The 13,607-nt window shown below is 48.7% G+C and overlaps 1 protein-coding gene across 2 annotated transcripts; it reads left to right on the top strand.

Annotated features, from left to right (window-relative positions):
• The first annotated feature begins 360 nt into the window (after positions 1–360).
• NFE2 (nuclear factor, erythroid 2) lies at positions 361–11,582 on the top strand. Of its 2 annotated transcripts, none has more exons than XM_066365861.1 (3): positions 361–586; positions 8,180–8,349; positions 10,376–11,582. In XM_066365861.1, exons 2-3 carry the CDS (start codon positions 8,236–8,238, stop codon positions 11,375–11,377), a joined length of 1,116 nt encoding a protein of 371 aa, XP_066221958.1. In that variant the 5' UTR covers positions 361–586; positions 8,180–8,235; the 3' UTR covers positions 11,378–11,582. The 2 variants fall into 2 exon arrangements, with proteins under 2 accessions (XP_066221958.1, XP_066221959.1); XM_066365862.1 differs by lacking the exon at positions 361–586 and adding an exon at positions 7,786–7,936.
• Positions 11,583–13,607: the final 2,025 nt, after the last annotated feature.

Here is a 13,607-nt window from a genome sequence, read left to right as displayed (position 1 = left end):
TCAGCTGCCTTCCACCTTGTGATGGCTCAGTTTCCCTGTCCCTAAGAGAATCAAGAGAGCAGAGGGAAGGGGCTTACAACTTGTATAAAGTTTAGAGGTCACTTTGGAGTGGACCATCAGCTTGGAATTCGTCATCTGTCTGGGAGAAACACAGACCTGGCTGAACTCCTGGGCTCAAAAGGAGGGCTGGGAGAGACTCAGAGCCATGTGTGCCCCTGCTGGCTGGAATCGGAGTGGGGGTGGGGTGTGGGCAGAAACCACACTAGGCTCAAGTTTCCTCTCTTGGCCAGAAGGGGCAGGAGGAGAGGAGGGCCAGGGGGGAAAGGGGAGGTTTGGAGGAAGGACAGAGAACTCAGGCCGAGGTCTTCAGAGAGGAGGCTGGTGCACCACCCCAGAGCTCTCTGTATTCAGTCTGAGAGCCTCCACACTCAGCACTCAGCAATGGCCAGGGGGCGGGGCCCAGACCGACCAGATTCTCAGAGGTAGCAGGGATCCTCACCCAGGAAGTGTCAGCCCAGGCGCAGCTTCCCCAGGGACAGCACCGGAGCCTCGTCTCTCTCTGCATCCTGCTTGGACCGTGCCACAGGTGCCTGAGGGGCGGGCTGGAAGGGCGATTCCAGTGGGACCCAGGGACAGATTGGGAAGGTCGAGGAGGCAGAGGGAGAAAATACCCAACTTTTGGCATATTCTTAAGAGAACTCAGACCTTTCCAGGCTGCTTCTGGTTTAAGAATTTGACATCTTTGGGAACTCCTCTGGAAGCATAACTAGATGGCTTCTGGAGTGTTCTAGGATTCTTGAGGGGAAAGTCTGTGGATGGGGACCAGACTTTGTGGTCCCCTGAAGCACCCCTGAGGGGGCTGGAGAACGACCCTGAGTAACCCTTCAGCAGGCTGGCTGCCCTGGGGAAGATTATAATAGATTCTCAGGTATATAGTCTCACCCTTTCTCCTCTCCATTCATTCCATCATGCTGCTCTGTCCAGCTGGCTGGGAAGGTTTGGTGGAGGCTTGAGGAATTGGAGACACTGGATGCCTGGATCACTGAGAAATGTTGTTGTAGCAAGATGGGGTGGTGGGAGTAGAGGATGCTAGTTCTTGCCTCCCTTAGCCTCCTCTCTTCTCTGGGCAGTAGAGATCAGCCGGAACTGGAAGGGAGAGGAAGGCATCCCATTCCCAGTGTAGTTTCTTCCAACTGGAAATCTTGGCAGCAGGAAGGGACCGTTCTGGGAAGCAGTGGAAGAGAAGAGGGGCTGGGCTGGGACTCTAGTCACTGCACCCTAAAGGACTACAGTTTGCAGTCTAAGGACCAAGTGACAGAGTGGCAGAAACTGTCCCTCTCTCCCTTTTTTCCATTCACCTGTGTCAGTGATGTATGCCCCAGGAGATTGAATCTCGCTCAGATCAACTGTCTCTCTCCCCTTTTTCTCCATTCCCTTTGTTTTTCTCTCACCTTAGTGTCCCTCTTCCTGTTTGAACATGCTTCCTAATCTTTCTAAATAGGCTGCTCACCTGCCTCTTTAAATCCCAAGTTTCACTGATTTCTCTTCATTCTTTCGCTGCTTCTGTTGACACCGGGAATGGTGGAGTGGTCCAACAAGCCTCAGAACAGGATCCCTGGGACAACAGTTGAGGTCAAATTTCTTCCTCTCTCCAGCATCCCTCCCTAAATGGTCCTCATCCTGTATCCTTAAGCATAAAGCCCCATGTACTCAGGGATTGTGATAACATTTTACTGGCCCTGCCCTGGCTGGTTGGCGCAGTGGATAGAGCATCAGCTCTGCATGTGGACATCCCAGGTTCAATTAGCAGTCGGGGCACACAGGAGAAGCAACCATCTGCTTCTCCACCCCGTCCCTTCCCCTTCTCTCTCTCTCTCTCTTTCTCTCTCTCTCTTTCTTCCCCTCCAGCAGCCATGGCTCAATTGGTTTGAGTGCATCGCCGGGCACTGAGGGTGGCTCTACGGAGCCCCCACCCCACCTCCTGCTTCAGGCGCTAAAAAATAGCTTGGTTTCCAGTGGCCCCAGATGGACAGAGCATCAACCCTAGACGGGTTTGCCAGGTGGATCCTAGTTGGGGTGCATGTGGGAGTCTGTCTTTCTATCTCCCCTCCTCTCACTTGGAAAAAGTAGAAAGGGAAAAAAATTTTTTTCCCTAGCTCTGGCCAGTGGGTCAGTAAATACAGCATCCTCCCAAAATGCAAAGGTTGCCAGCTTGATCCCAGGGTCACGGAGTTCAATCCTGAGGGTGCCAGCTCACCCTCAAGGTTGGTGGTTCAAGCTCTGGTCAGGGTACATATGAGAAGTAAGGGTGCACGACTAAATGGTACAATGAATTGATGCCTCTCTCTCTCTCTCTCTCTCTCTTTCTCTCTCTCTCTCTTCCTTCCTCTCTCTCTCAGGGTAGGACCATCAGGATGAGAATAAAAAAGGTGGATTATAATCCCTGAAGATGGCTCCAATCCTACCTGATACACTGTTGGGGAGTAACATGGCTGTGTGACCACAAAGTGTGGGCTAAACTGGGAAGTAGAAACTTATTATAGTAAAAGAAAAGGGACACAGGTGCCCTGGCTGGGTAGCTCAGTTGGTTAGAGTGTAGTCATGATACACCAGTGTTGTGGGTTTTTGATCCTGGATCAGGACACATACAAGAATCAACCAATGAATGCATCAATGAGTGGAACAACAAATCAATGTTTCTCTCAAATCTCTCTCTCTCTCTCTCTCTCTCTCTCTCTCTCTCTTTCTCTGTAAAATTAATCAATCAATAGATAATTTTAGGCCTGACCTGTGGTGGCGCAGTGGATAAAGCGTCAACCTGGAAACGCTGAGGTTGCCGGTTCAAAACCCTGGGCTTGCCTGGTCAAGGCACATTTGGGAGTTGATGCTTCCTGCTCCTCTCCCCTTCTCTCTCTCTCTCTCTCTCTCTCTCTCTCTCTCTTTCTCCTCTAAAAAAAAAAAAAAGGAGCCCAGGCTGGATAGTTTGGTTGGTTAGAGTATCATCCTGAAACATGAAGGTTGCAGGTTCGATCCCCAGTCAGGGCACGTACAGGAACAGATTGATGTTTCTCACTTTCTCTCTTTTTTCCTATCTCACTAAAATTAATCAATAAAAATATTTTTTTTAAGTTATAAATTTTTGCCTGACCAGGTGGTGGCACAGTGGATAGAGCATCGGACTGGGATGCAGAGGACCCAGGTTCGAGACCCCAAGATCGCCAGCTTGAGCGCAGGCTCATCTGGTTTGAGCAAAGCTCACCAGCTTGGACCCAAGGTTGCTGCCTCGAGCAAGGGGTTACTCGGTCTGCTGAAGGCCCACAGTCAAGGCACATATGAGAAAGCAATCAATGAACAACTGAGGTGTTGCAACGAAAAACTGATAATTGATGCTTCTCATTCTCTGTTCCTGTCTGTCTGTCCCTAACTATCCTTCGCTCTGACTCTCTCTCGGTCTCTGTAAAAACAACAACAACAAAGCAAATAAAAAGTTATAAATTTTTTTAAGTTTATTTTTTTATTTAAAAAAATTTTTTTATAAAGATTTTATTTATTCATTATAGAGAGGGGAGAGAGAGAGAGAGAGAAGGGGGGAGGAGCAGAAAGCATCAACTCCCATATGTACCTTGACCAGGCAAGCCCAGGGTTTTGAGCCGGCAACCTCAGCGTTTCCAGGTTGACACTTTATCCACTGTGCCACCACAGGTCAGGCATAAATTTATTTTTTTATTAATTGCTTTTAGAGAGGGAGGAAGATAGAGACAGAAGCATCAACCTGCTCTTGTATGTGCCCTGACCTGGGATCGAATAAATTTTTTTTAAAAGAGAAAAGGGACACTAGGAGTCCTGCTCCACTTTCCCAGTATCTCTCTTGTTTCTGTACTCTATGTGACATTCTTTTTGTCCATTTATTGGTTTTTTATTTTTATTTATTTATTTATTTTTTAAAGATTTTATTTATTCATTATAGAGAGGGGAGAGAGAGAGAAAGAGAGATAAGGGGGGAGGGGCAGAAAACATCAACTCTCATATGTGCCTTGACCAGACAAGCCCAGGGTTTTGAACCGGCAACCTCAGTATTTCCAGGTTGACAGTTTATCCACTGCGCCACCACAGGTCAGGCCTAAGTGACATTCTTTTTGATCCAATTCTGCCTATACCCTCTTCCCTGATTTATACCACTTGCTGCCAACCCCCTGGCTGGTCCTTAGGAGGGTAGTCTCCTAAGACTTAGAGGAGCCTATGCTTGGTATATAGACTACCATATATCCCTGAGTCTCTAGGATAAAACATATTCTTCCTCTTTGGCTTAGTGCAAACTTGCCACTGTATCAGAAAGCTGTTTGGAACTGATTCAGATGTTCTTTTCAACTCCTCTTCCCCAACTTCTTGCCTCCCTCTGCTCTCCTTCTGGATTCTGGTTTCCCTGTCCTAAATTGAGGGGAAGATTGAGCTACTGGTCATCATGAGATGGGGCTGATATCTAGTCTCAGATGCTGGGGCACTCAGAAGCCAGTGTTGCCTGGATCAAGGATTTGAAGCTAGGAAAAGCCTAGAGATCACTTGCTGGGCTCCTTTCTGGCTTTGTGGTTTTTCCCTGTAAATCCATATGGTTTGACTAGTTTAGTGTTTAGTATTTCTCAAGGTGTAGTGGGCCTCTGGCATTGGAATGATCAGAACACTTGTTAAAAAGCTGATTGTTGGGTAGCTGCACCTACGAATTCAATTCAGTAGGTCTGGGGTGGCGTTCAGGATTCTGTTTTTACAAGTACCCCAGGTGAATGTGGTGCAGAATAAAGTTCGTGACTGCCTGAGCTAGACAACCTACTTCCTCTCACAGCATGGAAGTTCTTCAGTCCTGTTTCCAGGAAATGGAAGAGACTGAATATGAAGCAATTTGTCCAAGGTCATGCATCTGGAAGGCCAGAGATCCTATCTCCTGCCTCCTAGGGCAAGATCTTTGTACTGCACCTAAGAGTCAGATCCGGGAAGATATAAGCAGGGGTGAAGGGGAATGGGTAGGTGTGTGTGTGTGTGTGAAGAACTATGAGGCAAGAGTCATTGTCCCTGCCGCATAACCCCCTTCTCCATTCACTTTGCCTTTGGGCAATTTCCTCCAGAACCTGGGTGGGGGAGGTTGGGGTTCCGGTGTTGAAATGGCATCCTGGACAGACATAAACACCCCACCCACTCTGCCCACTGGCCAAGGGCCTGTGCGTATACCAACTTTCAGCTCTGGGGATGGCTATAGAACAAGGGAGTGGGAGGTAGGGGCTAGGGGAGATCCTCTTTTTTTCTTTCTTTTTTTTTTTTAAGAAATCTTTAATTTTATTTATTTATTTTGTGACAGAGAGAGTCAGAGAGAGGAACAGACAGGAAGGGAGAGAAATGTGAAGCATCAATTCTTCATTGCAGTTCCTTAGTTGTTCATTGATTGCTTTCTCATATGTGCCTTGACCGGGGGACTACAGCAGACCAAGTAACCTCTTGCTCAAGCCAGCGACCTTGGGTCCAAGCTGGTGAGCTTTTGCTCAAACCAGATGAGCCCACACTCAAGCTGGTGACCTTGGGGTCTCGAACCTGGGTCCTCTACATCCCAGTCCGATGCTCTATCCACTGGGCCATCGCCCAGTCCAGCGGGGAGATCCTCTTTCAAAAGGATAATTTGCAGTTCTCACAAATTACATTTTTGTTTTTTGCCTGACCTGTGGTGGTGCAGTGGATAAAGCATTGACCTGGAATGCTGAGGTCACTGGTTCGAAACCCTGGGCTTGCCTGGTCAAGGCACATATGGGAGTTGATGTTTCCTGTTCCTCCTCTTCTTCTTCTTCTTCTTCTCTCTCTCTCTCTCTCTCTCTCTCTCTCTCTCTCTCCCTCTCTCTCTCCTCTCTAAAATGATAATTTTTTTGGCCTGACCTGTGGTGACGCAGTGGATAAAGCGTCGACCTGGAAATGCTGAGGTCGCCGGTTCGAAAACCTGGGCTTGCTTGGTCAAGGCACATTTGGGAGATGATGCTTCCAGCTCCTCCCCCCTGTCTCTCTCCTCTCTCTCTCTCTCTCTCTCTCTCTCTCTGTCTCTCTGTCTCTCTCTCTCCCTCTCTCCTCTCTAAAATGAATAAATAAAATTAAAAAATAAAATAAAAAATATCTTTAAAATGATGTTTTTAAAAATCCTAAAAATAAATTGTTTTTGTTTTTATTTTTGTTTATTTTTGGGTTTTTTTAGAGAGATAGACAGGAAGGGAGCAAGAGAGAGAGAGGGAGGGAAGAGTGAGAGTGAGAAGCATTACTCATAGCTGCCTCACTTCAGTTGTTCATTGATTGCTTCTTGTATGTGCCTTCACCAGGGGGCTCAAGCTGAGCCAGTGACCCCTTGCTCAGGTCAGTGACTTTAGGGCCTATGCTAGTGACCTTAGGCTTCAAGCCAGCGACCTTTGAGTTCAAGCTAGTAACCCTGGAATCATGTCAACGATCCCACACTCAAGCCAGCAACACCACGCTCAAACTGGCAAGTCCACACTCAAGCCAGTGAGCCTGCACTCAAGCCAGTGACCTTGGGGTTTGGAACCCAGGACCTCAGTATCCCTGGTCAGTGCTTTATCTACTGCACCACCACTGGTCAGGCAGTTGCTAATTATGTTTTAAGTCAAAGGGTAGACTCCATACCAAATAGCTCTGGTAGACCATCCTTGTGGTAATCTAAGGTCATGCAATTTGAGGTCATTCTGTCCTATCCTCTGTTCTTCTATAAGTTTCCTCAAACCCTGGTCTGCCTGCTTGTACTTATATGGCAGGAGTAGGGTGTAGCGCCTGGCCCTAAGAGAGCAGAAGGTCTTTGCCAAATCTACTTGGAATCTCTTGTCAAAAGTAGGGAGAACAGATGCAGGGAAAGAGAGGTGTCAGGGAATATGGAGGTAGGATGAGGAGAGGGCCGACAGGGAGAAGATGAAGGCAGAGGCGAGGGTTTGCTGAGAAAGTTAAGCTGTCTGAGCAGAAAGGGACCCCCAAGTATAACTTGTCCAAAACCCTAGTTTTACAAATGAGAAACAGAGGCTCAGAGAAGTGCAATGATTTGCCCAGCATCACACTGCTATTTTGTGGCAGACCTGCAGCTAGAGTCCAGATCAAAAGAAAAGGAGCTGGAGGGGAAGGTGTATTAAGGTTCTAAAGAAGAGGAGAAAAGAGGCAGATTCCACAGAAAGAATTAATGGTTTTGACTGCCATGTAGAGCTTGTGGTATGGAGACAGAGGAGCAGGATGGGAAGGTTTCTGGAAGGTGATATGGGCTAGTAGACCAAGTCAGTAGAAGTTCCAGACCTAACTCTGCTGTATATCAGCTTGGGTCTCAATTTCTGAGTGTACCTAATAGAATCTTTGTGGAAATCAATCTCATAAACAAATGCTCATAGAACACCAATACAGTTCTTGACAAATACTTTAATAAGTCTTTGTTACAGTTGTTATATTATCTTAGAAGAGGAAAGATCCCTGGCTGTGGACTGGGGTATGGCCAAGATGACCCTGTGGGGACACAGGGCAGAGGTCCAGTGACTCCAGAGACCATTCCTCCTCTGCTGCTTGCAGCTGATAAACCTTTTATCTGGCCCAGGCAGGGGAGTCCAGGGCCAGGATAGGAGGCAAGGGCAGGGCTGCTATCAGCCAGCAGGCCTGGGCTGTATCTCAGACAAGGGGAGGGACTGTCTGCTTGGCTCTTCCCACAACACGGTCCTTGGGGATCCCCAAGCACTCACTCTCATCTTGGGAAGAAAGGACTGAGACCCTAAAATGGAGAACAGAGGAGGAAAGCAGGGGTGATCTCTGATGTTGCCCCAGAAAATGAGGGAAAAAACCTAGAAGACGTGACTTCTTCCCCAGCCAGTGATATAGTTTTGAGGAGAAGGAAGTAGGGGAAAGAGATGGCATCTTGTCTGAAAAAAAGGTAAAGACCTAATGTGCTCCAAAGGAACTGATAACAGCCATACCAGGTGAGGTGGAGATCACACTGCAGAGAAAGACTTCCTAGCTTAAGGAGTTGGTTGGTGAGTCCACCATGAGCGGGAGGGAATTAGGTCTCCCCTTCTCTCAAGTGACATTGGAAGAATCCTCTCTATTGGAGGCAGACAAGACAAAATTGCTGACCACTACCAGGAGAGCCCTAACCCCCATTTCTTCTTTGACACAGGTTGCTGGGGCTAGTTGGGCTTTGGGGGACCCTGGACCAGGCCCTGGCCTAGTAGGATGCCCCCGTGTCCTCCCCAGCAGAGCAGAAACAAGGTGACACAGCTGTCCACTCCGGAGCAGGGTGAGATGGAACTGACTTGGCAAGAGATCATGTCCATCACTGAGCTGCAGGTGAGTGGAGTCGGGGGCAGGGCAGGGGAGAGTGGAGAAGCAGGAGTCTAGTGATAGCTAAGGCAAAGGGCGGGGAAAAGGAAGGCTGGAGTCTCAGCTGGAAATGTTCCAGGCACTAGAAAAGAAAGGGCTGGAGTAGGAGGGAGAGCTGGATGTGAGACCACAACGTGAAGGGGAAGGGGTGTAGAAGAGCAGGGGACAGGAGTGGTGGGGAAGGAAGGAGCTGATTGGGGCCGTAAGCTCTCTCAGTAGCCACTCTGCTCATGTCTCTTTACTCCACCTCCTGCCCCACCTTCCCTTTCTCACCTTCTTCCCTTCTGACCCCTCTCTCCTTCCATCCTGTTCATCTTCTCCCCCTGCTTCAGCAGCTGGGCCCCTTTCCCCCAGGTAGCTGAGCAGGAGTTTAGGGGCCTCAGAAAGGGGGGTCAGTCTATGCCGGGGTCCTCTCCTACTGCTAGTTAGACAAAGGAGTGTCTGTTGGCTTAACAATGATGCCTTTGTCCCCAGCTGGGCTAGAACAGGGTAGCTCCTCAACGTGGATTGGGGGCCCAGTTTCTAGCATGTTCTCTCCTCCTCTCTGCTCCTGGGCAAGGACAGAGGGACTGACAAGTGGAGGGTAGAGCTTGTGCTTGCTTCCCAAGGTATCTCTCAGCCCCCGGCCTGGCTCTGTGCCTGTCCCCTTTCTCTCCTCGGCCACCACGCATGGGTCCTCAGGATTTGCCCTAATCCCTGGTGTCCACACAGCAGCTCCCTCTGCTGGGCGGCTAAGGCATGGCCAGGATCTGAATTAGACCCTTTGACCCTAGATAACTACAGCAGGAAAAGGTTCCCAGGGGTCATCTTGGATAACAACTCCTTCTCTTCCTGAGAGAAATAGAGGAACATGAGCCATTTCAATCCAGTTAGAACTGCTGAGGAGGAGGAGATTCCATAATTATTGTAATGTTAGTTTTTTGTTCTTTTTTTTTTAAGATTTTATTTCGGCCTGACCAGGTGGTGGCGCAGTGGATGGGGCATCAGACTGGGATGCGGAGGACCCAGGTTCAAAACCCCAAGGTCGCTGGCTTGAGTGCGGGCTCATTTGGTTTGAGCAAGGCTCACCAGCTTGAGTCCAAGGTCACTGGCTTGAGCAAGGGATCACTCGGTCTGCTGTAGCTCGCTGGTCAAGGCACATATGAGAAATCAGTCAATGAACAACTAAGAAGCCACAACAAAGAATTGATGTTTTTCATCTGTCTCCCTTCCTGTCTATCTGTCCCTATCTGTCCCTCTCTGTCTCTGTCACAAAAAAGAAAAAGAAAAAAGATTTTATTTCAGCCCTGGCTGGTGGCTCAGTGGATAGTGTCAGCCTGGTGTATGGACGTCCCAGGTTCGATTCCCAGTCAGAGAACACAGGAGAAGCAACCATATGCTTGTCTCCCTTTCCCTCTCCCCCTTCTCTTCCTCTTCTCTTTGTGCAGCCAGTGGTTTGATTGGTTCCAACGTGGCCCCAGGCACTGAGGATACAGCTCAATACTCAAGCATCAGCCCCAGATGGGGTTGCAGGGTGGATTCCAGTTGGGACACCTGTGGGAGTCTGCCTCACTATGTCCCCTCCTTTCACCTAAAAAAAGAAAAGATTTTATTTCTTGATTTTATGGGGGGGGGAGATGACAAGAAGTTGCTTCACTTTAGCTGTTCATGGATTGCTTGTCATATGTGCATTGACTGGGCAAGCCAAGGTTTTGAACAGTTGCTCTCAGCATTCCAGGTCAGCACTCTATCCACTGCACCACCATAGGCCAGGCATAATATTAGTTCTTTCTGAAGTCTGACCTCAGTGACTTTCATTCCTGTTTAAGCTGCTTTCTTTTTGGAGTAGCTGCATTTCTACTTTACAAGAAGCTTTCAATGAGTTTTAGCACCTTTCTGTTCCCTTGTTATTATCTGACTGGGTCTTTCAGAAGGACCCAGCTTGATCCTGAGAGAGAGCTGGTTCTCTTCGTCAGCCTGTCTCCAAACCTCCTTATTATGTCTTTTCTTGCAGGGCCTAAATGCTCCAAATGAGCCATCGTTTGAGCCCCCAACCCCATATCCTGGGCCTCCACCACCCTCAACTTACTGTCCCTGCTCAATCCTCCCGGATGCTGGCTTCCCTCTTCCTCCACCACCTTATGAGCTCCCAGTGCCCTCAACTCATATCTTGGACCCCCCATACTCTTACAGCAACATGGTCATACCAGTCTCCAAGCCACTTACCCTCTCAGGCCTGCTCAATGAGCCCCTCCCAGACCCCTTAGCCCTCCTGGATATTGGGCTGCCAGCGGGGCCACCTAAGCCCCATGAAGACCCAGAATCTGACTCAGGATTATCCCTCAACTATAGTGACGCTGAATCTCTTGAGCTGGAGGGGACAGAGGCTGGTCGGCAGTGCAGCAAGTATGTAGCTATGTACCCGGTAGAGTACCCCTACTCACTTATGCCCAGCTCCTTGGCCCATCCCAACTATGCCTTGCCACCTGCCGAGACCCCCTTAGCCTTAGAGCCCTCTTCGGGCCCTGTGCGGGCCAAGCCCGCTGCACGGGGGGAGGCTGGGAGTCGGGATGAGTGTCGGGCCATGGCCATGAAGATCCCCTTCCCTACGGACAAGATTGTCAACTTGCCGGTAGATGACTTCAATGAGCTGTTGGCACGGTACCCTCTGACGGAAAGCCAGCTGGCACTAGTCCGGGACATTCGGCGGCGGGGCAAGAACAAGGTAGCTGCCCAGAACTGTCGCAAGAGAAAGCTTGAGACCATTGTGCAGCTGGAGCAGGAACTGGAGCGGCTAGGCAGTGAGCGGGAACGGCTTCTTAGGGCCCGAGGGGAGGCTGACCGAACCCTAGAGGTAATGCGCCAACAGCTGACCGAGCTGTACCGTGACATTTTCCAGCACCTGCGGGATGAAGCTGGCAACAACTACTCCCCTGAAGAATATGTGTTACAGCAGGCTGCTGATGGAACCATATTCCTGGTGCCCCGGGGCACCAAGTTGGAGGCCACAGACTGAGCTGGCCTGATGGGGTGGGACTGGTAATGGAGATTTTCTTAATTGCCCAAGGCCCAGAAGAGAAAAGAATGAAAAACCTGATATTTATTAGGTCCAAGGTGTGTTTAATGAGGCTTGCCTTGAAGCAAATATGTGAGGGGGATGCTAGAGTCTGTGTGATTCCCAGGTCTCCAACCTCCATTTCTTGTTTGAGCTTCGGTATATAAAGCACTCTACAGAAATAACATTCCACTGTGTCTTTTTTCTCCAGGGAGGGTGATGAAGCTGAGCTCTCCTTAGAGCTCATTTTTTGGTGATGGTGGGGAGGGAATTTTGCCAAGCTCATTTTTTTCACCTATAGCTCTGTATAAGAGTAGTACACAATTTGGTCTGAAGCAGATCTACCACCTTCATCCTTTTTTCTTTTTAATTTATTGTTATTATTTTGAGAGAGAGAGAGAGAGAGAGAGAGAGAGAGAGAGAGAGAGAGGAACATTGATCCGTTCCTGCATGTGTCCTGACCAGAAATCAAACCAGCAGCCTCTGTGCTTCAGGTCGATGCTCCAACCAAAGACCTATCTGGCCAGGGCTGCTTTCACTTTTAGTTGTACATTGAGTTCATTGCTTCTTGTTTGTGTCTTGACTGGGGCAAGCCAGTGCCCACTTGCTCAAGCCAGCCACCTTGGGCTTTTCATACCAGAGACCTTTCAAGCTGAGGAGCTTTGGGATCATATGATCCCCCGCTCAAGCCTGCAGCCCAGTGCTGATGAACCCGTGCTCAGAGCCAGTGACCTCAGTGTTTCAAACTGATGACCTCAAAGTTCCAGGTTGAAGCTTTTATCCACTGTGCCATCACTGGCCAGGCTTCAGTTTTCTTTTTTCTCTTTTTTTTTTTCTGAAGTGAGAAGCAGGAAGGCAGAAAGACAGACTTCCGCATGCACCCAACCAGGATCCACCGGCATGCCCACTAGGGGGTGAGGCTCTGCCCATCTGGGGCATCGCTCTGCCACAACCAGAGCCATTCTAGCGCCTGAGGCAGAGGCCATAGAGCCATCCTCAGCGCCCGGGCCAACTTTGCTCCAGTGGAGCCTTGGCTGCGGGAGGGGAAGAGAGAGACAGAGAGGAAGGAGAGGGGGAAGAGTGGAGAAGCAGATGGGCCGCCTCTCCTGTGTGCCCTGTTGGGGAATCGAACCTGGGACTTCCACACACCAGGCCGATGCTCTACCGCTGAGCTAACCCGCCAGAGCCTCATTTTTCCTTTTAGAGCCAGGGGCCATGAATGATCTCAGGAATCCCACCCTTCCGGGTGGCCCATTTAAAGAACTAGGATTGCTGCCAAAGCTGGCTAGACCCTCTGTGCAAGTCCCTGAGGTTTATTTAGACTTCTCTTTTCTCAATCTTAGAAACAGAAAAGCCTAGAATGCCCACAGGCCTTTTTTCTATTCTCCCTCTCCTGTCTACTTCCTTAGGACTCCCTCAGCCTGGGGCCTGATATACCAGAGCTCTCAGGTTGAGTGAGCTACTGTAGATTGGAATGAGAGAATTTGATTGGATGTCTCAGTTTTAGAAACTTCACACCCAAGTCTGGGTAAAAGCTGCTCCATAGTGGAGCACAATATACATTTTGGTGACTTTTTATCTCCCTGGTTAGACAGACACTACCTAATTCTTGTCCTCCTTTTCTAGATCTTTTATTAGTAGTATGTATACATATAACTTTTATTTTCATATAACTTTTTTTTTAAGATTTTATTTATCCATTTTTATTGGAGAGAGAGAGAGAGGAAAGTGATAGAGAGAACAGGGGGAGGAGCAGGAAGCATCAACTCCCATATGTGCCTTGACTAGGCAAGCCCAGGGTTTTGAACCAGCAACCTCAGCATTCCAGTTCGACGCTTTATCCACTGCGCCACCACAGGTCAGGCCATATATAACTTTCTTGAAACAAAGTAAGTTTCAGATGCTACATCAAAGTTCAATCATACCTCTCTAACACCACACTTTCATGTCTTTGGAGTTGGGTGGTTTCCAATCTTCTCAGGCACCAAATTACACAACTATGTGGGGGTATTTTATTTCCATTTATACTTCTACTTAACTTTACTAGCTCCTTTCCAGTAGGGAAACCTTACTTCCAGGTTCTGATAGACACTATTGTAAGACAAAAGCAGAAGAGATCATAGATGTGGAATCTTCATACCTACATATCCCGAAAAACATGTTCTCTAACTAGGCTTAGGGAATTGAAAGT

This window comes from Saccopteryx leptura, chromosome 2, assembly GCF_036850995.1.
Source record: "Saccopteryx leptura isolate mSacLep1 chromosome 2, mSacLep1_pri_phased_curated, whole genome shotgun sequence".
Lineage (NCBI taxonomy): Eukaryota > Metazoa > Chordata > Mammalia > Chiroptera > Emballonuridae > Saccopteryx > Saccopteryx leptura.
Note: the sequence above shows the minus strand (reverse complement) of the source record. Positions and strands in the feature narration are given on the sequence as shown.